The following is a 26,508-nucleotide window of genomic DNA, read 5'->3' as shown; positions in this document are numbered from 1 at the left end:
GAAGTAAAACAAACATTTAGTTACTACTAGCTGCTACTAGCCATTCGATATTTGACAGCTCTCGGGGAACTATAAATTAATACAGTGGCCGTGACAATCATATTTCAAAACAGTCGGATCTTGCATTTCAATACTCAATATGTGAAATTGATGTACAGTACACTCTCAGTAATTCGCCGCTCGATTATCCGACAACTACTATAATCCGCCGTTATTTTTACTAGTTGGAAGCACAAAATCGAGCTCTATAATTCGTCGGTATTCGGTTGTCAAATTCAGTAGTCCGCCGCGTACAAGTATACAACGCAAATGAGACGGGTTTATTTTGGAAACTTCTCCTTCGTTAAACATACGTTCATCTTGAAGAAAGTAATGTATCAGAGAGGAAAGTGCCCAAGGACCGCATCACAATAATTATGCCGTGCTCCAATGCAACCGGGACACACAAAATGAAGCTGTTGGTCATAGGGAAAGCCAGGAATCCTAAGCCATTCAAGAATATCTGCCTCACTGAACTGGTTGTGTGAAGTGATTTACTGTGTAATATTTAGTTTATAAATATGTATAATTTAGTAAATACCTACTTGATTTTGATTATAAATAAAACCATAATTTGCTGGTACAAATTTCTCAAAAAAAACTATTTATGTATAGGTACCTGTTTTAATTTTTACCATATTTTGTAGGTGTGCACTATAATCTGTCTCTTTCACTAATTGGACACTTGTCTGGTTTTTGGGGTGGCGGATTACTGAGAGAGTATTTATTGTACTCTGTCTCGCTCTACATGTTAACACAGTCAAGAAAGGGGCTGTTAAAAGATAGCACCTTTTGACAGTTCAGACAGTTAACTTATTTACATAATTAACCGCCTGAATACGTCAGGGCTCGAAATGGACCGGAGCGCCGTTCCAGTTTGTGAAATCGGTAACATTATCGCTCCGTCTTGTGGAAAAAATATTTTGATTGTCTGAGCTAGAATATATACTTAATAGAAAATCGAACACACTTGTTTTTTACAAAATACACATAAAATTTGATAACTATGTAAATATCTTCAGAAAATTGTTGAGCGCTCCGGTTCGGTCCGGTTTTCCATTTCGAGCGCTGGAATACGTAAAGTGATAAATATGATATATTTATCACAATTTTTGGATGTTAACTGATATGTTAGATGGTGGATGAAATGCATGTGTAGCTATTTTTTTAGTGTTTGTTTGATAACCTGAATTCTATGAAGACAGTTTACAAATAATTTAGAGATACTGAAACTTGTGCATACCATTGTCAAGATACTCTTCACTGCTGTTGTTTTCTTCGTCATTGTCATTTGATTCTAAAACATAATTATTTCATTATAAAAGTTGTTTATTGATAATGTAAAACTGAAAGACCTTTTGTAATAAAATTTATCAAATAATATTAAATACAACTAACTGCAAACTTTCCACCCACAATATTGCTTGTCACTTCGCAAACACGAATATCATGTTGCTTTCCCTCCACGGGTTGTTTATCATAATAGCGCCTGTACAATTGCATGGATTTACTGGCCAGCAATAGTGCGTATTTTAAACTATCGTGACAATAACTATTTACACGTAAAAGTGCTAACTGTCTCTCCAATCTCATTATTCAAGAGTAAGCGAGATGCAATGGTGTCATTTTATGGTAGGTACTATTTGACAGGTCGTAAAAATCGGTTAACCTCAAAGTGAGTCTAAGTGGTGTAGTTCATTTTTTTACCGGCAGGTTCACCACTATCGTTCTACTGCGCAGGCGCAGATTGAAAAAATCCCAACTGTCGCATGAAAATTCAGATGAGCGAACAAGAAAATGCACATGTAAACATTATTATTATGTAAGTTGCAAGATTGCATGCATGAATTATAAAAGTTCAGTGTAGTTCATTTTTTTAGTGGCTGGTTCGTCACTATCGTTTTACTGCGCAGGCGCAGATCCAAAAAATCCCAACTGTCGCATGAAAATTCAGAAGCTTCCGAGCGAACAAGAAAATGAGCATGTAAACATTGTTATCATGTAAGTTGCAAGATTGCATGCATGAATTATAAATGTTCAGTGTAGTTAATTTTTTTAGTGGCTGGTTCGTCACTATCGTTTTACTGAGCAGGCGCAGATCCAAAAAATCCCAACTGTCGCATGAAAATTCAGAAGCTTCCGAGCGTACAAGAAAATGCACATGTAAACATTATTATCATGCAAGTTTCAAGATTGCATGCATGCATCATAGAAGTTCAGAAGCTTCTGAATTTTCACCCGACAGTTGGGATTTGTTCCATATCTGCACCTGTGCAGTAGAACGATAGTGGTAAGCCTACCGGTAAAAAAACGAACTACACCACCCACTCATTTTGAAGTTAACCGGTTTTCACGACCTGTCAAATAGTACTATAAAATGACAACATAGCGTCTAGCCTACTCTTGAAGAATGAGATAGTAAGCAGTTATTATCGTGATAGTTTAAAATACACACTATTGCTGCAAGTAAATCCATGCACGTTGATACCGCCTAAACCATGGCATCCTCAGAGGATCCAAGGCCATGAGGCCTGAATCGTCATTGGGCGGATTCATGCAGACATGATCAGATCGACTACGATACAGAAATTTCTAGCCCGTAAGCAATATCGTTATTTCGAAAAAAATATGTCAAATCATGCATCGACTCAATATGGCGTCACCTGCGCAGTCGAATCTATTTCTGGGGTGCGCAGTGACAGATGGTTCAGCCAGCATGCTCCGACGCATGCGCAAGATATCGCCCGGTCACTTCGAGTGAGATTGCGAGGGAGATCGATTCGTTGTTCTCTCTCGCGTCGCGTCGGCCTTCGTGAATTATTTAATTTTAAAAAATATTGTGTCTTAGTCGCTGTATTCTCCGTGTTGTCAATAAAACCCGCATGTCCCCGAAAGGAGAAGCCAGCTAACCTAACGTAGACATTGCATCATCCCTCGTGGGTCCAGCCCGCCCTACGCCCCCCCCATCCTTCCGGAGGTGACAACGTGTACAGGCGCTATTACATTTATGGACGTGGACGCGATTTTACTATTTATAGATAGATGCTCTCACCATAAAGGAGAGAGAGATAGAATATTCATTTCGGCAAGTGACATGCTATAAATTAATTTGTCTTATAGTAGTGTAATAAAATTGTTTAACTTGAGATACTATTTACCATCGGAATAATGATCTTCTATACTAATGATGGTAGTTTTTTCCTTTATTGGTTTACGTGTGTTTAGAATGTTATAGTCAAATAAACTACGAGGTTGAGGTTTCTGGGATGTCGTATCTACATTAATTGAAATTTCCGGGATCACAGATTCTCGGGGCTGCAGTGTTGCCTGTAGGTAATAAAGGGTAAACAATTAGTGTAAAATGTTAGTAACAATTGATAATTAAAAATAATTTAACTAATATTTTGGCAGGTTTCATTGTTGAGGGACGAGACAGCTGTTATTGGGGATACCAGGAGGTGTAGATGGAGAGTCGTCAGGAAGAGAGATGAGAAGTCGAGATTTGGTGGTTGCTTCGATGGATGGAGGAGCGAGTTTTATTTGCAGCGTAAAAAGTCGGTACAAGAGTATATTACAAGAGCGTTACAATACTTATGATACTATTCCGAGGTCCGAGCTCGGTGGAATAGAATGTTGTGCGGAGCGACTGACACAAAGCTTACTGATCGGACTTAGATTATTTATACTTAGATTAGATATGCTGACTGTAGATGCGACGATTGTGCGATAGTTAAATGAGTTGCTAATTCTTTCACTGTTGAAATAATGCTGATAAGGCCCGAAGTCATTGACCGCTACAAATATAACCGAGTTAAGAGTGTACATACGTGAAACGGCAAATAATTTTGAACAGTATGTGGAACGAAATTTCGCAGTACTCGCCAATCGGAGACCGACCGTCAAGGTAATTGCACGACGATTTGTTTTGTCATGGTGTCAGATGATAATATTCTTAAATCGTGTAAAGATGACTAAAAAACTTTACGTATGTACTTAAAAAAGAATACATATCAATGAATATACTATTATTATTAGTAATATAACAATAAATAATACATTAAATGGACGCATGTTGAATTTTTATGACAAATTATATTTCATTCGGCTCGCGACATTTGCACAATCCGCGCATCGCCTAGTCACGATCTTTTTAGGATCACGAGATCACGAGTGAATAAACTTCAAAGTTAAATATTATGTAATTGTAAATTCTTATATAGGTAGGTACATAATTTTTTTTCTTCAATATTCTGTTCTCAAATGAAGCATTATTAAAATATTTCTGTTTTTGTTGATAGTATTAATTTTATAATGTTTTTACTGTTTGAAGGAGGACAAATCTGTCAAAAACATTCTGCTACCAGTGAATATTGAGGAGTGAGGTAGACTGTTAAGATCCGACATAAATAGTGCATTCTAAGCTTTGTCAGTCAAACTTATTTGTTTTTAGTCTATTATATTACGCCCACGATGGCCACGCGGCTTAAGTGTCGGCCTACAACGTCGATAGTCCCAGGTTCGAATACTGGGTCTGGCAAATACACAGATTGTTTTTCAATTTGTGTTTGCGTCAGAGTATGGACCTAATGGGTTGAGCAAGTGGCTAACATCCATTTCTCGTAAAAAGACAAACCTCCACTCTGTGGAGGTCCATATTATCTTATTAGGATCGGACACGGTTTAAAGAATATTAGTTTAAGACTATAATAATTTAAGAATATAACTAAAAAAAGTATAGTAGATAATAATTAATAAAACATTCTAAAATTATGCAATTAAACCGTACATAATTTTAGATATTTTATAGATAGAAGAATATTTTTTATGGACACTAGATTGGTTAGGCAGGGCTTAATAAATTTAAAAAAATCTAACTATCACCATATGTAATAATATGTATTCTTAATTAAACGAAAACAAATAAGCATGATCGGAAGTGTGCGCTATTTTGTCGGATCGTCCATAGTACACTTAAACTATTACGGATTGGTCGGGCAGGGTTTTATTGAATTTTAAAAACTAACCAGTATCATCTTAACATTGTATTCTTAGTTCAATGAAAACAAATAAGTATGACTGACAAAGTTTAGTGCGCATTTATTATATCGAATCTTAACAGCCTACCTCTACCCCTCGCTACTGTCTGATACAATACATTGCCACCATTAATACCCATGGAATATATTTCAATGTTACGATTAAAATTCTTATAACTATTCATTTAATGCTATTCAAATCATAATACAGTCGAACTTGGTTATTACGAGGAAGATGGGACCAACTGAATTTGCTCGTTATAAGCATTACTCGTTATATCGTTATATAACATTTTTCGCGCCACATTCTATTTAAGCATAGAACATAAAAAATCTGAAAACCATCGTAAAAATCCCTGAAACAAGCATGGCATTCATAAACTACAAAAGAAGTTGTTTATTGTAATGAAGTGCTGAGCTGCCGGCGCTGGTAGCTGGTAGGTACCTACTGACTTTACAAAGCTTGGATTTTTTACATGCAATTCCAACCAAATGCGTGGATACTTTTTCAATGTTGTCGGCGAAAACACCAAGTATGTACTTAGAAACTTAACTAGTGTCATAAACGTAATCTGATCCCGGCGGCATCGGTCTAGTTAACTGCCCGGCCAGATTTTATTGCTTAGGGTCGAAAATGTTGTTTTTAAACGATCGACACATTAACAGTTTTGCTCGGTATACCTGAAAAGCTTGTTATAAAAATGAATAAATGTGTGGAGAAAATCATAAACTAAAATGTCAATGAATGTTTCCTGATTACATCAGAGATCTCGCTATTTCCATAATCGTAATAACCAAGTTTGACTGTATGTCATCTGTTTTGTATCACTAAATTATTTGTGAATTTCTCACTTACCGTGCAACACTTATATTGTATACTTCCCATTCTTCCACAATATTCTTTCTTCTTATATATTTTTGATCTACGAACTCCTTCTTCGCAATCGTTATAGCATGCCTGCAACGGAACATATCATGATTACACAATAAAAAAACATTGAGTATTATAGTATGCCACAACTGACATGTTGTCGAAAATAAATTGATTAGAACGTTCACGTTCGAATGATTCGTATTTCTTGGACAGAGCACAGGACGAACCAGTCAATCATCCAGAGACTGCAAATAAAGGAACGGCTCTCGACAATATGTCTGAGAAGAATTCTGCAGTTTTTTGGACATATTGTCAGGCGCAGACCGGACAACCTGGAGACTGGTGGTTTTGGGTGGCCTCCAGAGAAGGTAATGCAGAGGAAGAGCGTCTGCGCGCTAGAGCGACCAAGTGAAAGAGCTGACTGGGAGCACCATCCATTCTGCCCTGAGAGAAGCGGAAGATCGAGAAGGATGGAAAGTCTTGGTCTCTCAAAGGATGACGAAATTCAAATGTGGTCAAGATCCTCAGCCATGTGTGTACGACTAAGAAGAGAGAAGATTCAGCATCCTAAAACTGCGTCAGCATAAGTTCTGTGTGCGAAATGAAGAAGACATTGTACCCCCTTTACATGTGCATGGATTTTCTGTTGACAGTAAATATTATCGTAGCAGCCATAATAAAAAAATGTATGGGTAAACATCCTGCAGTTGGCAAGATTGCATGCATGAATCAAAAAAGTTTGGAAAGTTTTGAATTTTCATGCGACAGTAGGATTTTTTCGATTTGCGCCTGCGCAGTAGAACATAGTAGCGAACCTGCCGAAAAACGAACTACAAATGAATTTTCGGGTTGACCGATTTTCACTACCTGTAAAATAGTTATAAATAGTACCATAAACATATGACAACATCGTGTCTCGCTCACTCTTAAAGAATGAAATGGAGAGACAGTCAGCACTTTTACGTGTAAACAGTTATTGTCACAATAGATGAAAATACTCACTATCGCTGCCAGTGAATCCATGCATGTGTGCAGGCGCTATTACGTTTTAAATTGCTACTTTTCAGGACAGCCAAAAGAAGATTTTTAGATCATTTTGTATGGGAACTCAAATGTTTTTGTATAGAATTTAGTAAGGTATTGATTCGACTCGACGACTTCTCATGTGTGCATATTATGTGTATTACGTTTTATTTTCCACGTTTAACTCATTTTTCAATATTTAAGATTCATCGGCCTCTTTCTTTCGCTCACAGAGTTATTCCCTGATGAAGGTACAATTTTTCCGGTTAACCGGATGTGTGCCATAAGCGGGTTTATGTGCTCTACAAATTCGTGCATGCAAGGCCGGCCATAGAAAATGAGCGTGTATACACGCTAGCCCCGGTCGGTCGTTTTAAATAAATTAATACATTGTATACAATATACTGCCATCTCTTGTAATCATGGTGATATTCTTAACCGATATACAAGTCTTTATAATATACTTTTAATATATTTCTAAATGATGATGTTTCTAAGCTTTTATTTTTTCATAGAAATTCATGTATGACCTACTAGTTTAAATTGTCTAAATTAGAAAGGACGCTCGTAGCATATTTGGTTAATGCACAGATTTTCTTGATTGATTAAGACATGAATGCGGATTTGCAATAGGTATGCACACTTATTGCATTGCATTTAGAGTTCATTTTTCAACCGCATTCATCTGTATTCATCTGTTTATGAAAAATACTGAAATGTGTATGATCAGACCCAGATCGAGGTCATTTACGTGGACCATTTTATTGTTCAGATACTCTGTCCATCTAATACGCTTTGACCGTATATTAATTATAGAAAAAAAATCATTCTGCTAAAATGAAGTTTTATTTACTATAAGAAAAATATCAAAAACATATTTACCTTTGGATCTTCAATACATTTCCAGTGCATCAAAGTGTTTTTAATCTCGTTCTCACAGTTTAATCTTTGATATCTGCAAAATTCGCGTGTTCTTACAAAAAATGTCATTTCAATTTATTAATGTTCAATATCTTTGTACTGACCTTGGTGCGTACAGTGTTAATGGCGCGAACACATTACATACTATCACATCACGTGCAGTCATGCTGAGATATAAATTTTGAACTACTATCTCTATCTCAACATTTCTATTTTCTACCTCAGCGTGACAGCATGTGATGTGATGGTAATGTATTCAGGGCATAAGAGTATTATATTATGAAGGTAGGCACTGTCGCACGATCAGATTATGTACCTCTGTTAGTGGTAGACGTGACTTTGGGATCCAAATCCACCAGACAAGGGCAGGGGTAGTTGTTGCCTGCGTGTTAATAGATAATGTGACATCACAAAACCAACATTATTGAGCCGGCATTTACTTGGTCGAATACCATTTTACAAAAAGGTAATCTAAATTATTTTTAACACATTCGCGGATACATGTTAGCTAGAGTTCTGGGTTCGATTCCCGGTCATGACAAAAACATTTATGTGTTTTTCTCAAAGCCTGGGTGTTTGTGATTGTTCAAAATTACTAACAAACCACCTTGTACGAAAAAGCAAGGACATGGTTATTAATAATTCAAAAAAAAATACATGTTAGTGATAATATGACACATACTAAAATTTTAATTTTTTAATTTTTAGATTTAGATACGAGGGTGGGTCAATAATTCCTTAGAAAAAAGCATTAAAACAGTTTTTATTTTTGTATTTTTTTTTTATTTCTCAACATAATCTCCTTGGAGCTCAATACACTTGGTTAGACGTTTCTCAATTTTTTTTAAACCGTCAGAAAAATAAGTTTTCGGAAGGTCCTCAAAATAAGCATTTGTCCGATCGATGACTTCTTCATTTGAAAAAAAACGTTGTCCACTTAGCCATTTTTTTAAGTTTGGGAAAAGGAAAAAGTCACTGGGGGCTAAATCTGGCGAATACGGTGGGTGGTCGACCAATTCGAACTTCAATTCTTCAATTTTAGCCATTGATCGTAAACATGTGTGAACACGGGCATTGTCCTGATGAAAGAGGATTTTTTTCCTGTTTAAATGAGGCTGTTTTTCTTCAATTTCGTTTTTTAGCTGGTCCAATAAAAATGCATAATAATCCCCTGTTATTGTTTTTCCTTTTTCCAAATAGTCAACGAAAATAATTCCACGTGCATCCCAAAATACAGTAGCCATAACCTTACCAGCTGATTTTACGGTTTTCGCCTTCTTTGGACATGGTTTGCCTTCGCAATCCACTGCTTTGACTGTTCTTTCGTCTCGGGAGTATAGTGGTGTATCCATGTTTCATCTACAGTCACAAAGCGACGAAAAAATTCATCCGGATTGCGTTGCATGAGCGACAACAGGGCTTTAGAGGCCACCACCCTATTGCGTTTATTGTCGACTGTGAGCAAACGCGGCACCCATCTTGCAGAAATATTTTTCATGCCCAATTTGTCATGTAAAATAAAAATTACGCTACCTTTTGAGATCCCTGTAACCTCAATTATCTCACTCAACTTTAATCTTCGGTCACTTAACACCATATCGTGGATTTTATTGATCATTTCTGGTGTAGTCACCTCTACAGGACGTCCTGAGCGTGGTTCATCCTTTGTTGATGTACGACCACGCTTAAATTCATTTAACCAGTTATAAATAGTTGCAAGTGAAGGAGCAGATATGCCGTGAACTAAATCCAACTCATTTTTTATTTCGTTTGCTGTTAACCCTTTTATATTAAAATGTTTAATAACAGCTCTAAACTCAATTTTCTCCATTTTCCATTTTTCCATTTTCCACAAGCAAATTTTTTTTTTAAATGTACGAGAAACACACAACAACCCGACCAATCTGATTGAAACTTCGCAGCATACTGAATCGGTAGTGCCGCTGCATGAAAACAAACCGCTTACAGTACTAGTCGCGCCACCTGTCGGCTTTTCTAAGGACTTATTGACCCACCCTCGTAATATAATATAAATGAGTTAAGTCTTAAGATACGACACTATCTAATGGAAATATGTTCGCACCGTGACACAAGTAGCAGGGAATGTATTGTTTTAATCCAAAATAAAACTTCTATAAATGTTGTGTCGTATTCCATTCCACAGTACAGGACGTCAATAGACGTCCTGTCATCACATCTCACAAAGTACGACGTTTATGGACGTCATGTCCGCGAATGTGTAATTCTACATAATATCGATAGCTATTTTGGTTGTATATCCGACCATGTCTGATCTTAATAAGATCATATGGGCATCCATGGAGTGGAGGTTTATATTAACAAATTTTTTATATAATATAATCAGTGGCGATGCGCCCTTGAGAGCACTAGAGCGCTGAACACCTACTCAATATACGAAAAGAAAATATTTTTTTTAAATATTTAATTTATATTTGATTTATTAAAAGTGTTCTGATCTATTACGGTCGTCATTAATTCATTTATACAAAAACAAACTCTAATATGTGTTTTTAGCCAGCTATTTTTAATATATACAATGATCATGGGAGCGCACTCCCAGAGAAAATAAAACCTAATGTTTTCAGTGGTATCAAATCATTTAATACTATGAAAGGCATTTTTTACTTACTCAGTATCGCAATTTCCACATAACGTTACATCTCGCCTTACCTCCTGTGAACACTTTGTATAATCACAACCAAGGTCTTCATCACAGCAATCATCATCTGAATAATAAACGATCTTCATCCCTGTAACAAAGATTTATTATGTGTGATTTGAAGTAGAGGTAAGTTGGAAATACTGTCACCAGTTTGTGTACTCAAGTCTCGGATGAAACTACCCATACTCAGTATGTGTGGCCCAATAAACTTATTCCAAAAAACTTGTGATGATATCATCGCGAGTCGCTGTTTTGTGCGCTCGTCAGTTGGTAGACTTTCAACACTATTGACATTAAATGCGCGCGAACGAGATAGCACTTAAATATAGGTATATTTTAATTTATTAGTCTATTGCATTCGAATGTGAAAACAATAGGTCATAAATTTTGTGTCGCAGCACAGTGGTGAGATGACGCACAGGCTTCGGCTTGTTATAATTATTATGACCGCTCAAAACATGTTTAAAATAAAAAAAAAAGACTGTTATTCATATTATTCATCACCTAACAGAAAAACAACTCATAAATTTTAAATGTGTTTAAAATTTTATAATAAATGGGACATTTTGAAAAGCGGAGCTCAGTGTATTTTTAGCGATTCTATTGAAGCAGATACACAGTCTGAGTTCCCTGAGCTGATAGGTATTTCAAAAATATTAATATGGATTTGGTTTTAGTTCCAGTTGAGTATGAGACTTTTGTCGCATACGCATGCCAAACGCTCTATATAGTATTCCAAATACTAGTGTAGTATAAATATTTTGGACCAAGTTTCGATACCAAGTATTTTTTTATACTGGTATTAAGTTACTTAGTCTTCAAAATCGACCTCTAATTTGAAGTACAGTAGAACCTCGATTATCCGGACTAATTGGGGATAAAAATAGTCCGGATAATCGAAAAAAATCATAATTGACATGGAAAGACAAGTATATTCAGTATCAATAATTTTTATTTGACTAGATTTACATACACATTTATGTATAATAAATTATTTTTATTAAAAAAATCAATTATAGATTTTTGCTTAAAGCTTATAGCAGGTTCTACCGCGTGTTACTGGAACTTACTAATGGTTTTTTGAAAATTTTTGTTCCATGATTTTTTCAAAGTTGACACACCTAAAGAATTACAACTATCTGCTGCCATGTAGCAACAATCTTTTAAATTTATTTCCTTGTAGAAAAACGATTTCAAGTTACCTAATATAAATATTATTTTTTTGAAAATCGATGTTTTTTTTTTTTTAAATAAATATGAAATACATTAATAGGTACAATGAATTAGTCAAAAATATTAATTTTAACAATAAATATGACAATAAAAAAATAATATGTAATAATAAGATGAGATCATGGAATTTACATTTTATAGTCTTTTTTTTATCTTTGACTTTAAATAAAAAATATTTTTCTTTTTAATCTTTTTAAATGCGTATTAATTATTAACTAAAACACTTAAAAATGTGAATATAAAAAAAATCTCAAATTGCAAGATTCGTATTGTTCCACTAGGTGCCTTTGGTTGGCCTTAAATTCCTATAAATGGATTAGTCCAAAATATAATATGGTAAAAATCAATATTATTATGTCATATCACATATTATATTATTACTAGCTGAGCCAGCTGGCTCTCGCCAGTCTGTCTCGCTAGGTCTTGCAGACAGACAGCTTTTCGTCATAATGACTTGGTGTTGGATTTTAATATAATAATAGTAAAGTGTCTATAGACGGCGCCATAGTTTTCCCTTCGGGATGGATTTTCATTCACGTCAGACAGTTAAAAATTTAGCTGATTCGTCAGTTTTACGATTTGCATGTCGTCACTGCCAATACAAATTTGGAGTCATGTGCGTAGTCTATTCTGAAGTCTGGCCTTCTCAATATCGTCTGACACCATTTCAGGCTGCTAGGCCTAGAAGAACAGCTGGCAATCGCCGATTGCTACCACTGACATTTTAATTTTAATACAATATATGTGTAGGTATGTGCATTTAAATATGATAAAAAAATTATACATCTCAATCGTGATTATCAAAAATAGCGATCCAATATAACGCGAATATTAATCTCTTTCGGGTCCCATTTACATAATAGAAAAATTCAGCTTAGCTTAGCAGCATAAAAAATAAATTTAAACATTATTATGTTTCATTGTCTATAAAAAATAAATGCTTGGAGCCATAGATTAATATTTTAAAAATCATATTTTGTTTTAAAAATTAACCTTAAACAATATAGTTTCCCGGTGCGGGACATTCATATCGAGACAAATGTTGATAAATAATGAAGTAATACCTACATATTATATCTGATAAGAATAGGAATTTATAAGACCTAAAGATGTGGAATCAGCTTAAAAAGGCCTTCATCAAGCAGTGGATTGATACAGGTTGATGACGATAATGACGATATAAATGGGTAGGTATATAAAATCACAAATTTAAAAAAATATTGCAGTTTATATGACCAAGAAGAGTAGAATTAGGTTGGGATAACCTTCATCCAGCGGTGGATTAATCTTGGTTGATGATAATAATGACGATATTATGAATGGGTAAATATAATATCAGCAATTTTGATAAATATAGCAATTCATATGACCGACAGAAATTCAAACAACTTAGAGAGGCCTTCATCCACCGGTGGATTGATTCAGGCTCATAATGATAATGGAAATATAAATAGATATAATATAATATCACCGATTTTGATAAATACAGCAATTCAAATGACAGAAAGGAGTAAAATCAGGCATGGGATGCCTTTATCCAGCAGTAGATGCGTTCAGGTCAATGATTATAAGGACAATAGAAATAGGTATAATATAGTAGTAGAATCAGGTTGCGGAACTCTTCATCCAGCAGTGAATTGATCCTGGTTGATGATGATGACTATATGAATATGTAGATAAATTAATATCACCGATTTTGATAAATACAGAAATTCATATCACAGAAAGGAGTAGAATCAGGCTAAGGAAATCTTTAAGTAGTGGATTGGTTCAGGTCGATGATGATGATGATGATGACAATATGAATATGTAAATAAATATAATATCACCGATTTTGATAAATACAGAAATTCATATGACAGAAAGAAGTAGAATCAGGCTAGCGAGGTCTTTATTAAGCAGTGGATTGTTTCAGGTCGATGATGATGATGATGATAATGATGATAATGACGATATGAATATGTAAATAAATATAATATCACCGATTTTGATAAATACAGCAATTCATATGACAGAAAGGAGTAGAATCAAGCTAGGGAGGTCTTTATTAAGCAGTGGATTGGTTTAGGTCGATGATGATGATGATGACAATATGAATATGTAAATAAATATAATATCACCGATTTTGATAAATACAGCAATTCATATGACAGAAAGGAGTAGAATTAGGCTAGGGAGGTCTCTATTAAGCAGTGGATTGGTTCAGGTCGATGATGATGATAATGATAATGACGATATGAATATGTAGATAAATATAATATCACCGATTTTGATAAATACAGCAATGCATATGACAGAAAGGAGTAGAATCAGGCTAAGGAGGTCTTTAAGTAGTGGATTGGTTCAGGTTGACGATGATGATGATGACGATATGAATATGTAAATAAATATAATATCACCGATTTTGATAAATACAGAAATTCATATGACAGAAAGGAGTAGAATCAGGCTAGCAGTGGATTGGTTCAGGTCGATGATGATGATGATGATGATGATAATGATGATAATGACGATATGAATATGTAGATAAATATAATATCACCGATTTTCATAAATAAATACAGCAATTCATATGACAGAAAGGAGTAGAATCAAGCTAGGGAGGTCTTTATTAAGCAGTGGATTGGTTCAGGTCAATGATAATGATGATAATGATAATGACGATATGAATATGTAGATAAATATAATATCACCGATTTTGATGAATACAGAAATTAATATGACAGAAAGGAGTAGAATCAGGCTAGGGAGGTCTTTATTAAGCAGTGTATTGGTTCAGGTCGATGTGATGATGATGATGATGATGACATTATGAAAATGTAGATAAATATAGTATCACCGATTTTGATAAATACAGCAATTCATATGACAGAAAGGAGTAGATTCGGGCTAGGGACGCCATTATCCAACAGTGGATTGGTTCAAGTCGATGATGATAAGATGGATAGGAATATGTATAATATCACAAATTCGTTGAACTAATAGTAGTAGAATCAGGTTGCGGAATCTTCATCCAGCAGTGGATTGATCCTGGTTGATGATGATGATGATTATGATGACGATATGAATATGTAGATAAATAACATTAGAAATTCAATACTGTCAAGAATACAATCAAGGTAGAGAGGCCTTCATCCAGCAGTGGATTTATTGAGGCTCGTGATAATAATGGCATTATATATAGATAGGTAGATAATAATATAATATCACTGATTTTGATAAATATAACAATTCATGTGTAAGTAAGGAGTCGAATAAGGCTGAGGAGGCCTTCATCCAGCAGTGGATAGGTCAAGATTGATGATGATAGGGACGATAAAAATAGGTAGATATTATACAATATGACTCATTTTGATAACTATAACAATTCGTATCAATTTCTTTCATTGTTTGCAATGGCAACTTTGTTAGTTTAATATGACTATATTGTGATCTATGGGCCTAGGATTCAATAAAAAAAATAGTGCGTAACAGCCACAAAGTATTTAAAAAAAATCAAATTTGGAATATCACGTTATCTATGAAATGGCGGACAGTGGCGTTTCACCGGAAAAAAGTGCGCCAATGCCTACATTACGATATTTGAATAAAAATAATCGATTCCGTTTGTCAATTAAAGGATGAGAAGGTCTTAAGCGACGAAGACGTCATTCTGCTGTACGTTCAATGAAATATGGCGAATCGTATACGGTATGTAAGAAAATATCGGATATAAACGTCACGTACCTGTAAAATCATTGAAAATTTCTGAAATGTGGTCAATTCAAACGGTAGATGAATCGGTAGCGCACATTTCGAAGTGAAGATGTAAAAATAACAATTAAATGTCGCTTAAATGAGCCGTTAGTGAATTTTCCAAAATCTCTTAGGATAATAATATATAGGAGATAATGATGTAGGTACATCCTCCAAATGTATAATATGAAAAAAAATGTTTAACAATGTACAGAAACTGAAACTGTACTTTTATAATACAAATACTTAATGCGCTGACTAGACGATGGCAGCGACTTGCGTGCGCGGTGTAGTTTGTGTAAAAAATAATATTAAATAATAATAAATATAAAATAATAACATAAAAATAATGTAATAATAACGTAACCTATGTACCAAATAAGTGACAAGTTCACATTTTTTTTACAATAATTGTAAGTTTATCTTTGATTTAAAAAAAAAATCTTTTTAATGTTTTCAGATACATATTTCTTAATTAATACATTTGAAATTGCAAATTATCAAAAAAAGGTCTCAAATTGCAAGCTTCGTATTATTCTGCTAGGTGCCTCTGGTAGGTAAAGACATCGATAAAAATAAATAAAAATGAGCACATTTTCCTTATTTGAAAATATGATAGGTATAATAAAAAAAAGGTATTTAAAATTAAAACTAACCATAGTTTGAAACACAAAACTTCATTTACCAGAAATAATGAATTGCACACTTATCAGTACTTATTGGAATTTGGAAATAAACTTCAATTTGGTATTTATTAATGTTACAAATATATGAAATCACTTACTTGATCGACTCGCCACTGTATACACAGAAATAAATATCAATATAAAAGCAAAAAAATTCTTCGTAAACATTTTTTTATTAAAATTAAACACTTTTTTATAAAGTCGTCTTAATCTTTTGAATATTTAATTTATTTTAAATTAATACACCGGTTTTGATTATTGGTCTTGCTTGCGTGTGTTTCATGTGAACAAGAGAAACGAATTGAATGAATCGAACTGCAATCGATTTAATAATGTTTAATATTATTTAGAAAGCCTTTTATATGCAACATATTATTACTTCTTGACCTTTATGATTTAACCTTTAAATCTGATAACATCGCTACTATTATTGCTTTGTAAGTATATAACAATATTTTATCTAACCCAATGTTTCATTTAATGACGACACTGGCATTTTATTGAACATTATAAATTAATATTAATTATTCCTATGTTAATATAAAACATATATAATATAATAGATGAAATATAAAAAATCATAGAAAGATAGATATATATACATAATAGATAATATAATCATAGGTCATAATATATACATTAGATAATAATATATAGTCAATTCACTGTCATTTACTTTTTTTGTTTGTATGAAATAAAAAGGCTTTTTTATTTATTTATTATTCCTATGTTACATTTTTATATTATGACGTCTAAAACAATATTGTACGTATTAACAATTAGCACAACTGTTAAATCACAAAATTTAAGGGGGGTGGTGTCATTACAGCAGGCTGTCAAAGATACAGTTTCACTATTGAAAAATCCTTTATAAAGAAATCTCAAAAGCCCAACATGAAGTAATATTAGATATAGCCAGGGCTCGAAATGATCGGAGCGTTACAGCTTGTGAATTGGTAAAATTATCACTCCGTCTCGTGGAAAAAATATTTTGATCGTCTGAGCTAGCTAGGCCATATAATAGAAAATCTAACACACTTATTATTATAAAATACACATAAAATTTGATAAATGTCTTCAGAAAATTGTCGAGCGCTCCGGTTCGTAAAATTTCCATTTCGAGCGCTGAATATAGCACCTCAGGTGCTCACCGAGAAAAATATTACAGGGGGGTTCATTTGGAAAAAATATTAATTTTAATTTATTATTGTTTTCTTAAAGCGGGAGGGGGGGGGGGGGTTAACAAAATCTAGTAGGTGCCAATATCTTCCGCATTTACCCCCTTCTGCTTATAGCTTCTCGTTGCTTCAACTGCGGACCCCGCAATTTCCCGGGTACATTACCCATACCCAGATAGTACAGATACACAAGCTCCTCTCTCCCATGGGTACTCTTAATTTAAAGTCATGTAAATTCAGTCAAAGCACATTTGAGTGCATGGCGACCTCAGTCTTGAACTCCTTGAGACCCAGTCATTTCCAGTCATAAAAAAAATTATGCTCCACACCAAACGTCCGGAAATTTGTACATATGCAGTTCGCCGTATCACACTTCACTGTGAAATGTTGCATCGAAAATATATTATGGTCGTATGTTAAAGACCGTCCAACCTCTTTGGATCGTACAGTACTGACATAAAATTCATGTCTAAATAAAACGTTTGTGTGTGAACGATGTGTCATAATATCATTATCATAATCATCAATACGAAAATACATTCTGATGACTTGGTTATTGCTATGTCAGTTTTTAGTGTTTACATAACATCTGTCAAAATAAAATATAGGGTTATCAAATTCGTACTATAGATTTTTAAAACGTCATAGCAGCCATATTTTTTTTTTTTGGTTCTCACTAAAACGACATTTGTGTTCAGTATTGTTTAAAAATTAACATGCGAAGATACATAGTTGTAAAATGTATACAAATTCTTAAAATTTGGGCTTTAGAGACACTTTGAAAGAGACCCATTATTATTTCATGAAAAAATAATGATCTTCAGTGATTAAGCTCATTTTTGGTTAAATGGCTTTGTAAATTAGCACAATTATCCCATTCGGAGTAGTGAAAACCAACATTATATTCTTGAAACATCTTTACATCCACAAAAATGAGCAGTTTGGTGTGCTTTATTGTCTGGAGATGTAATTGGACATATATTTTTGAAAATTAAAATGCTAATGGAGAACGCTACAGAAATATGATTACTGTTTTTTTCTGTGCATGAATTAGATGATTTTAATATGGATTATAGGTATGTGCTTCCAACAAGATGGTGCAACATGCCATACAGCTCGTGGCACAGTCAGTTGACTGAATGACTATGACTGACATTGTGATGAATAAGTTTATTGAGAGAAAAGTTCAGTGACAGATCATGCGATATAACTCCATTGAACTTTTTTCTCTGGGGTTATGTTAAATCAACCACAAACACTCAATGACCTTAAAACCAACATTATTCGTATGGCTGGTAAAATAAGTGCTAATTTATATGGAGTGACCAAAAATTAGTGGTCCAAAATCGACTTTTTAAGAAAACGCAGAGACGGTCATTCATATGAAATTATTTTTAAATATTAATAATGCCATGAATTAATCTTCAAAATAAAATAAATATTACATTGATGTCTTATACCATTTTGTTTTTATTTCAAATTAAAAATACATATATCTCTTATTTGATAACCCTTTACTATGTTTTACTTGTAAAAAGGATTGCTTATTCAAAGGTTGACGTCATTTTAAGAATCATATAGTTGCAAATATACCAGTAGTCAGAGTATATTATGTTTTATAACTTTGCACTTTTTACTACACTGATATGCCTCTTTGCCTGATTACATCATATACAATTAGATCAAATGATATTCAGTTGTATTAATATATCTAGTAATAAATAAATAAATAGATAAATATATTATATTATATCGCACCGTGAGTGTAAAATCAAGGCACCAAGGTTTGAAGTCTTCATTTTGTTAGGAGAAATAGAGTTTCTAAAAAAAACCATAATATTTGGTTTATATCTACATTTATATTGTATGTTCTTTCAGTTACTTCACTTTTACATTTATTATCAAGTTCACGACTTTTGCAGTTGTTTTGCATTTAGTCTCGAAATTGAAAAATTTGCAGATGCCTTGGTTTTACACTTACGGTGCGATATAAATACTATATAATTATATTAAATAGATCAGTCACAATAATTATTATGGAGTAATTGCAATTCAACCGAAGTGTTTATCAAGGTATTTGTCAAAGCTGCACTCAGCTTAACTACCATTAAAAGACAATTAATATTACAACTGAAAGCTGAACTGAACTGAAGCTTTCGAGGTGTGGCTGTATAGACGCATCCTCAAAATTCCTTGGACTGACCGGGTGACAAATGTTGAAGTTCTCAATCGAATGGGGAAGGACCGAGAAGTTCTACGTAGTATCCAAAGCAGGAAACTACGGTACCTCGGCCACATTATGAGAGGACAAAAATACAGCATTCCCCAACTTGTCATTCAAGGAAAGATCAATGGAAAGCGTAACAGAGGACGGCGCCGCATTTCGTGGCTTAAGAACCTCTGTGATTGGTACGAGTGCAGCTCCACTAAACTGTTCCGGGTAGCAGACGTCAAAGATAAGATCGTCTTGATGGTGACCGACCTCCGCTAGGGGATGGCATAATAAGAAGAAGAATATTACAACCTAACAAACCACCCTTTGGCTCTGGAAGAATCACAAGATAGAGGGGTGGAATATTTTTGGCGAGGAGGGGGAGGAGGTTGATTGCTTTAAGATTTTTGGATTTACTGCTGACTACGTTATCGCGGCCGTAACAAGAAAAATGTACGTGTAAGCATACTGTATTATCCTGCAGTTGCAAGATTGCATGCATGAATTAAAAAATTTTAAATTCTGAATTTTCATGTAACAGTTGGGATTTTTCCGATCTCGACCTGCGCAGTAGAATAATAGTGGCGAACCTGCCGGCAAAAAAATGAACTACTCCGCGGAAAAACTCATTTTGAGGTTAAGGTGAAGTCTTTACTGAGGCTTTTTTAAAGAGGCACCTAGCGGAAAAATACGAAGCTTGCAATTTGAGACATCATTTTGATAATTTACAATTTCACCTGTATTAATGAATAGATATGTATCTGAAAACATTAAAAAGAAAAATATTTTTTATTTTAAGTCATAGATAAATTACAATTGTAAAAAATGTAATAAAATGTGAATTTGTTGAATCGGACCGCACCCTATTATTACATATATTTTATTGTCATATTTATTATTAAAATTTAGTTTATTAAGTTTTCTAAGCATCACCTAAGCGATTTTTGACTAATTCATAGTTTTAATATTTTTTATATCTATTTTAAAAAACATCGATTTTTATAACAAAATATAAATGTGTATAACTTGAAATCCTTTTTATTTATATCAAATTTTATTTATGTATGGTCATTTACAATTTGTTAAATAGTACAACAAAATGACAACATCGCGTTTCGCTTACTCTTGAAGAATGAGATTGGAGAGACAGTCAGCACTTTTACGTGTAAACAGTTATTGTCACGATAGTTTAAAACACGCATAATTGCTGCCAGTAAATCCATGCACGTGTACAGGTGCTATAACACTTGTTTAAATACACAGCGCGTGTGCGGAAAAAAAATATTTGGTGAAGAATGTACCTTCTTAGTTCGACAGAGAGGCAGGAACTGAATTCAAACACTATTCAGTTCAAATGAGGGTGAATGGACTCTGGGAATCGTTAACTGAAATGTGTGACGAATTGGTTTTTACGAGCTAGAGGCAGGAGCTAGATCCAGAGGGGTGCTGTCATAAATATACCGTGTTATGATAACTATGGTAACCACAATATTATGCTATGATAGTAGATACCGAAGCTATTTTTTGAACTAGAGATGGGCTTGAATAGGAGTTGTGGCCCACAGTTTGCCTTTCGAATATTATGTTGTAAGAGTGAGCTTGAAAATATATTAGCTATTTCAATTATAATAATTATAAGTATTTAAGGGGGACCTAACCGATTTTTTTTTAAAACGGTACATGTTCAAACACGTGCGTTACCATGATCTTACTCCCTACTTCATTTATCATTTGTAAATTTATGTCTACGGCCGTATATTGTAGCTTAGCCACTGGGAAATGCCAATAGAAATGGCGTATTTCAAAAAAATACTACCTTATTCTTAGGTCGATAATTATTATAAAGCAAACATTATTCGTAGAATGTTTATCATATTTGAATGGTCAAAGACATAGCTTATAATCAGTATCTTTAGAATTATCTTCAAATGTGTAAATCTTGCCCATTTTTTGAATAATAAAATGCCTAATTCTTGTCAAATTTGGGATCACAAAGTTTATAAAGTATAATTTTTTATCGTAAATATGTCACTATATAATGTTAAAATTAATTTTACTAATGGTTTTGTAAATGCGTTTAAAAATTAATAAAACTAAAAAATGTTAACACCACTGCACATGGATGTACCGAAATATGACTATATTCTAAAAACATTAGAGCGAGATGTTTAAAATAATACTATTTTATGTAATAAAAATACTTTATGCAGTCATCAAATTTAATGTTTAAAATAAATATATAGGATAATTAGGCTTCAAAATTATATAAATATATTATGTACAACGTTTAAGGAAAGTCCAGGGTTATACTCTGAAAATACCATAAAAGCTCCATTTTAACCTACGCTGAGCATGTGGGCCGTTAATATTTAAATAAAACACTTTTTTTGTAATAATTTCACTTACCTACTTTACCTATTGTACCTATTTGAAATTATGTAAAAAACTACTTTACCTGGGTCCCAAGACAAGTGCAAAAATAAGATGTATTACAAATGTTACAGATGTTACTGATTCCACTTTTTTAATATTATTTTGGACAAGCTTCGTCCGCTTCAGAGGAAAATTGTCGTTTTCTCTCACTCGGTGTCGCTCTAACTACGTCATATTTTCAGTCAAAACTATCGAACTTCAAGCTTATGTCGTATGTTTATACCAAGCTGAATTGAGATTTTTGGCATGGGTCAAATTGAGATTAGATTTGGCCGGATTTGGCTCGTGGGCTGAAAAATAGGTTAATATTAATACTATCGACCGAAGGTACTCGATGGAATTTGAATTTAAATTCTAATGGATTTAAGTTTTGTACTATTCCATTTGAGTCATTTTTTGCGACCCGGGTTTCGCCTTTCGACATCTTTAGGCACTGTGTACACTCGTCCATTCTAGGAACAATGATAACGTATTGGAAATTAATGGAGTTAACTAATGAGATATATTGTCTATGATATAAGTCTTTAGTGTGGTGTTGGTGGTAGTGGTGAGTATACACAGCGCCTGAAGATGCCGAAAGGCGAATCCTGGGTCGCAAAAAAACGACTCAAATGTAATAGTACATATTGTTGTTTTAATTTAATAAAACGCAATTTTTTTGTAGTACTTATTCCACTTTTAATCAGATTAAAAGTGGAATAAGTACCTACTACAAAAAAATGCGTTTTATTAAATTAAAACAACAATACAATGCAGTTCCACCATGAATTGACAGTTAAAAAAATAAAAGAAATTGATAGTACAAAACTTAAATCCATTAGAAAGAATAGTTTGTTGTATAAGAAAGTAGTATACTCTGTGGAGGCCCATGTGCTACAGATATGAGTGAAGATGCATGTACAATTTAGTTTTTTTTCTATATATCGCACACTGAGATCTATAGGGTCGTAACTGCAAATAACATGATCTTGAGTTTGAAAGTTAAATAATTAACTACAATTTAATTAATTGCAGTAGACTTCTGAAAATTATACCATGTTAGAATAATTTTGTGTACTTTATCCTACTCTAGTTAAATAATATATAAATATATATTTTTTTGAAATAAAATGAGAAATAAAAAAGAACAATAAAAATAACTTAATTTAATTTCAATGTCAGACAATCAAAAAAAATATATGTGCGTATTTACTTACTCGATCGGAATGCAAGTCATCTGCAAATACGGCGATCTAGCACAATAAATATTGTAGCAAAGATGATATATTTTTTAAGCAAAAGGGTCTCATGTAAGATAGTGCCATACATCTCTAAATTATAATTTAAAATATAAAATAACTATCTGTACACAATTGTGTAGGAAGCCACTGCTTCCAAGTAGCAGTTAATATCAAATAGCATTAAAAAATAGATTTTTTTTCTATCTAACTGCATTCATAAGTCATTTTTGGGTTTTTTTGCAGTTATGACCCTATAGATCTCAGTGTGCGATATGTAAGTAGGTTTTTAAAGTGGTATTTAGTTATGTTTAGGAACTTGCTAGAGAAACATTTTTATTACTAAATACTTGTTATATCAATAAAATCTTTACTGTGTCGTCAATTAATGTTGTTTACAAACATGGAACTGAAAATAGATGATGTCAGTTATTATTACAGTAGGTAGTGTTACAATTTATATGCAATGATGATTTCATTATAGTGCATTAAAAATTATGGTACACTGTGTCAGAGTCTGCTATATAGTAATCGGCACGAAATATGGGATACATAGAGATTAAATTAATTACAACTTTTGTTAGACATACTGCACTTTTGATCTATCATATCAAAAGCTGCTTACTAATTTCCGCTAATAAAATTATCAGAAAAGATAACATGTTTAAATTGTATGCAATATTCTGTACATAATAATACTTACATACATTGATTCATAAATTTTATAATTAATAATACTCGCACTATATACAATGTTATCAATAAAAAGTAATAAATAATAACTGTCAACTCTTAATTACTATGTTTATGTGGACAGTAAATTATAATAGTTATTTTTAAGTCAATGGTTGTGTTTACAAAACATTCATGCTAAGCTAGCAGAGCCAGCTGTCTCGCTAGGTCTTGCAGACAGCTTGGCGTTCTAAGATGGTTTTGGATTAATGTCATGGTCAGTGGCGCACCCAGGGGGGGCCAAGGGGCCTTGCCTCCCCCCCAAAATATGAAAATCATCAGAATGATTTTACACATTGAAATCGAAAGCCAATAAACTATACCATACTTTTACAATTAACACGGCAAAAAAATGATTTGTAATTCTCCAGCACCCTTTTCAGTAAAATTTCTTAGATTTTAATTTTTAACACAAAAATTTCGAAACACTAATGTCGGGTTTTTTTTAGAAACCCGTTCCCTAATGAACTGTCAAAAAAATCTCGGTGTCCACCTGAATTCCGGAGTGGTATAGGTCATGGCTGCGGAGGGCTGACAGGGCTCTAGCCTGGGGGCCCGGGCTGTGGGGGGCCCGGCATGTCGGGTTTACCAGATAAGTGAGATATACACACATAATAAATTAGCTTTAATAGTTAAAAAAAAGTCGCCTGCGGCGCTATTATACTTCATGACTATGAATATTTTAAATTATATAATTGTCCAATATATTTTCTGATTATTATGTGTCGATACTATGTTTAACGAAATTGCTTCGGGTGTTGATATATTCCACCTACGTGAGATGACTTAAGGTGGACGTTGTTTTATAAATTTTTACAATAGGGTCTGCTTAACTCATCCGGTGTACTTCCTTGTACCTATCTAATTTATCTACTGATCTATCTCTTTTTTTATGTAATACCGTTTTACATATCTTTGTTTCTAAATGTCATGTTTTGAACGTCTTAAACTTATAATTTGTAATGTCCACAATATGTAAAAAAAAATTGAAATAAAAAAATACTCGACAGCTCCATTATTAAAGTAGATGTATTGAAAATCGCCAATAATTCACTGTATAAGTATCCTCAATTTGAACTAAAACACAATTTGAAAAACGTTAATAAGTGTTTCACACTGCCTTTAATATAAGCGGTAGATAGGGGGCCCATCAAATACCCTAGCCCAGTAGTCGGCAAACTCATTAGTCAATAGAGCCATATATCAACAGTACAACGATTGAGATTTCTTTTGAGAGCCAAATTTCTTAAACTTAAATTATTATATACGTAGGTAGTAAGTAGCTACACTGCTAATTTACTTAATAAACTTTTGTTATAGTTTTTTTAAGTCTTAATTAAATTATAGGTAGGTACACTGAATAAAACTGAATATCATACGTAATAATGATCTTATTTATTAATAAAAATTAAATTGTAAGTCAGGTATCCATAAAATTGAATCATGACAATGACTGACAAACTCAATGTGAATAATGGCCTTGCATCTCCTTGTAAAGTTTGGGTAAGTCAGGTTCGTATGTTGTTGATTTAATTTTAAGCACGATTCCAGGTTCTCATCGATAAATCGATTTCTCAATTGACTCTTGATTTCCTCTCTTGGAAATCTTTTTAGTAACCACAAAACTTGCAATATTAACATTGTTGAAAGATTTTATTCAGTACCTAATTAAATACAGAACTTGATTTTTCTTGACTCTTCTCCTCAGCTGCTTTCTTCCTTGCATCATCGACAAAATATTTAGTGCAAAATTACGAGTTTTTAGTTGTAGTATCTCTCTAAATTTGAATGCGCCAATTTTTCCCGACACATAAATACAGGTCGGTAAGCCATTTAAGTTTTGAATAAACGCGAAGTCTCGGTCTATTCAACATTACATTTACGGTTATCCTCTTCCATTTTCTTTGCTTCTTCTTTGTAGCCATGTCAAATATGGGAGAGAGCATCCTGTGGCAGAGCCGCACTCAAGGGGCCAAAGAGCCGTATGTGGCTCGCAAGCCGCGGTTTGCCGACCACTGCCCTAGCCTGAGGGCCCGTTTCAGGATACCGAGCGCAATAGACAAAATACCGATAAACGAGATATTAGGCTGTGTTGTGTTGAGTAGGTTGTGTATAAGTTAAATGCAATAATACTTTTTTTGTCCATTTTCAATTAATATTTTGGAACCTCAATATTAAAAAACCAAAAATCTACGATAAACATTCGGCGAAAAGAACGACTACACCCACTACAGTCGGTGGTGGTGGTGTAAATCAAAAGAACATTTTTTTCGGTGGAATTCGGCATAAATATTGTAGCTCTCTAGACCAGTGTTCCCAAAACTTTCGACATCTGTGTACCCCTTCTATAACTTTCTTATCACTAAGTACTTCTCGTCAAAGAAAAATTCATAGAAGTACTTTAATAACAATATTTATATATTCCTTTTGTAGTACATAAACAAAATAATAATAAACGAAAAATAACATTCATTATAAATAATGAGAAGGATGAAATTATTTATAA

General features: G+C 33.5%; 1 protein-coding gene across 1 annotated transcript in view; it reads right to left on the bottom strand.

The window, feature by feature from the left end:
- Positions 1 to 16,564, bottom strand: part of LOC147067502 (uncharacterized) — a 39,465-nt gene extending 22,901 nt beyond the window's left edge. Inside the window, exons 1-6 of the mRNA XM_085953890.1 lie at positions 16,329 to 16,564; positions 10,544 to 10,664; positions 7,855 to 7,927; positions 5,932 to 6,033; positions 3,198 to 3,366; positions 1,283 to 1,336 (exon numbers count right to left, since the gene is read on the bottom strand). Coding sequence (XP_085810016.1) covers positions 1,283 to 1,336; positions 3,198 to 3,366; positions 5,932 to 6,033; positions 7,855 to 7,927; positions 10,544 to 10,664; positions 16,329 to 16,398 — 589 coding nt within the window. The 5' untranslated portion in view covers positions 16,399 to 16,564. The remainder of the gene's footprint in view (positions 1 to 1,282; positions 1,337 to 3,197; positions 3,367 to 5,931; positions 6,034 to 7,854; positions 7,928 to 10,543; positions 10,665 to 16,328) is intronic.
- Positions 16,565 to 26,508: the final 9,944 nt, after the last annotated feature.

The sequence above is a fragment of the Rhyacophila brunnea genome, unplaced genomic scaffold (assembly GCF_057557595.1).
Source record: "Rhyacophila brunnea isolate RB1 unplaced genomic scaffold, BYU_Rbru_1.0 scaffold_4, whole genome shotgun sequence".
Classification (NCBI taxonomy): domain Eukaryota; kingdom Metazoa; phylum Arthropoda; class Insecta; order Trichoptera; family Rhyacophilidae; genus Rhyacophila; species Rhyacophila brunnea.
Note: the sequence above shows the minus strand (reverse complement) of the source record. Positions and strands in the feature narration are given on the sequence as shown.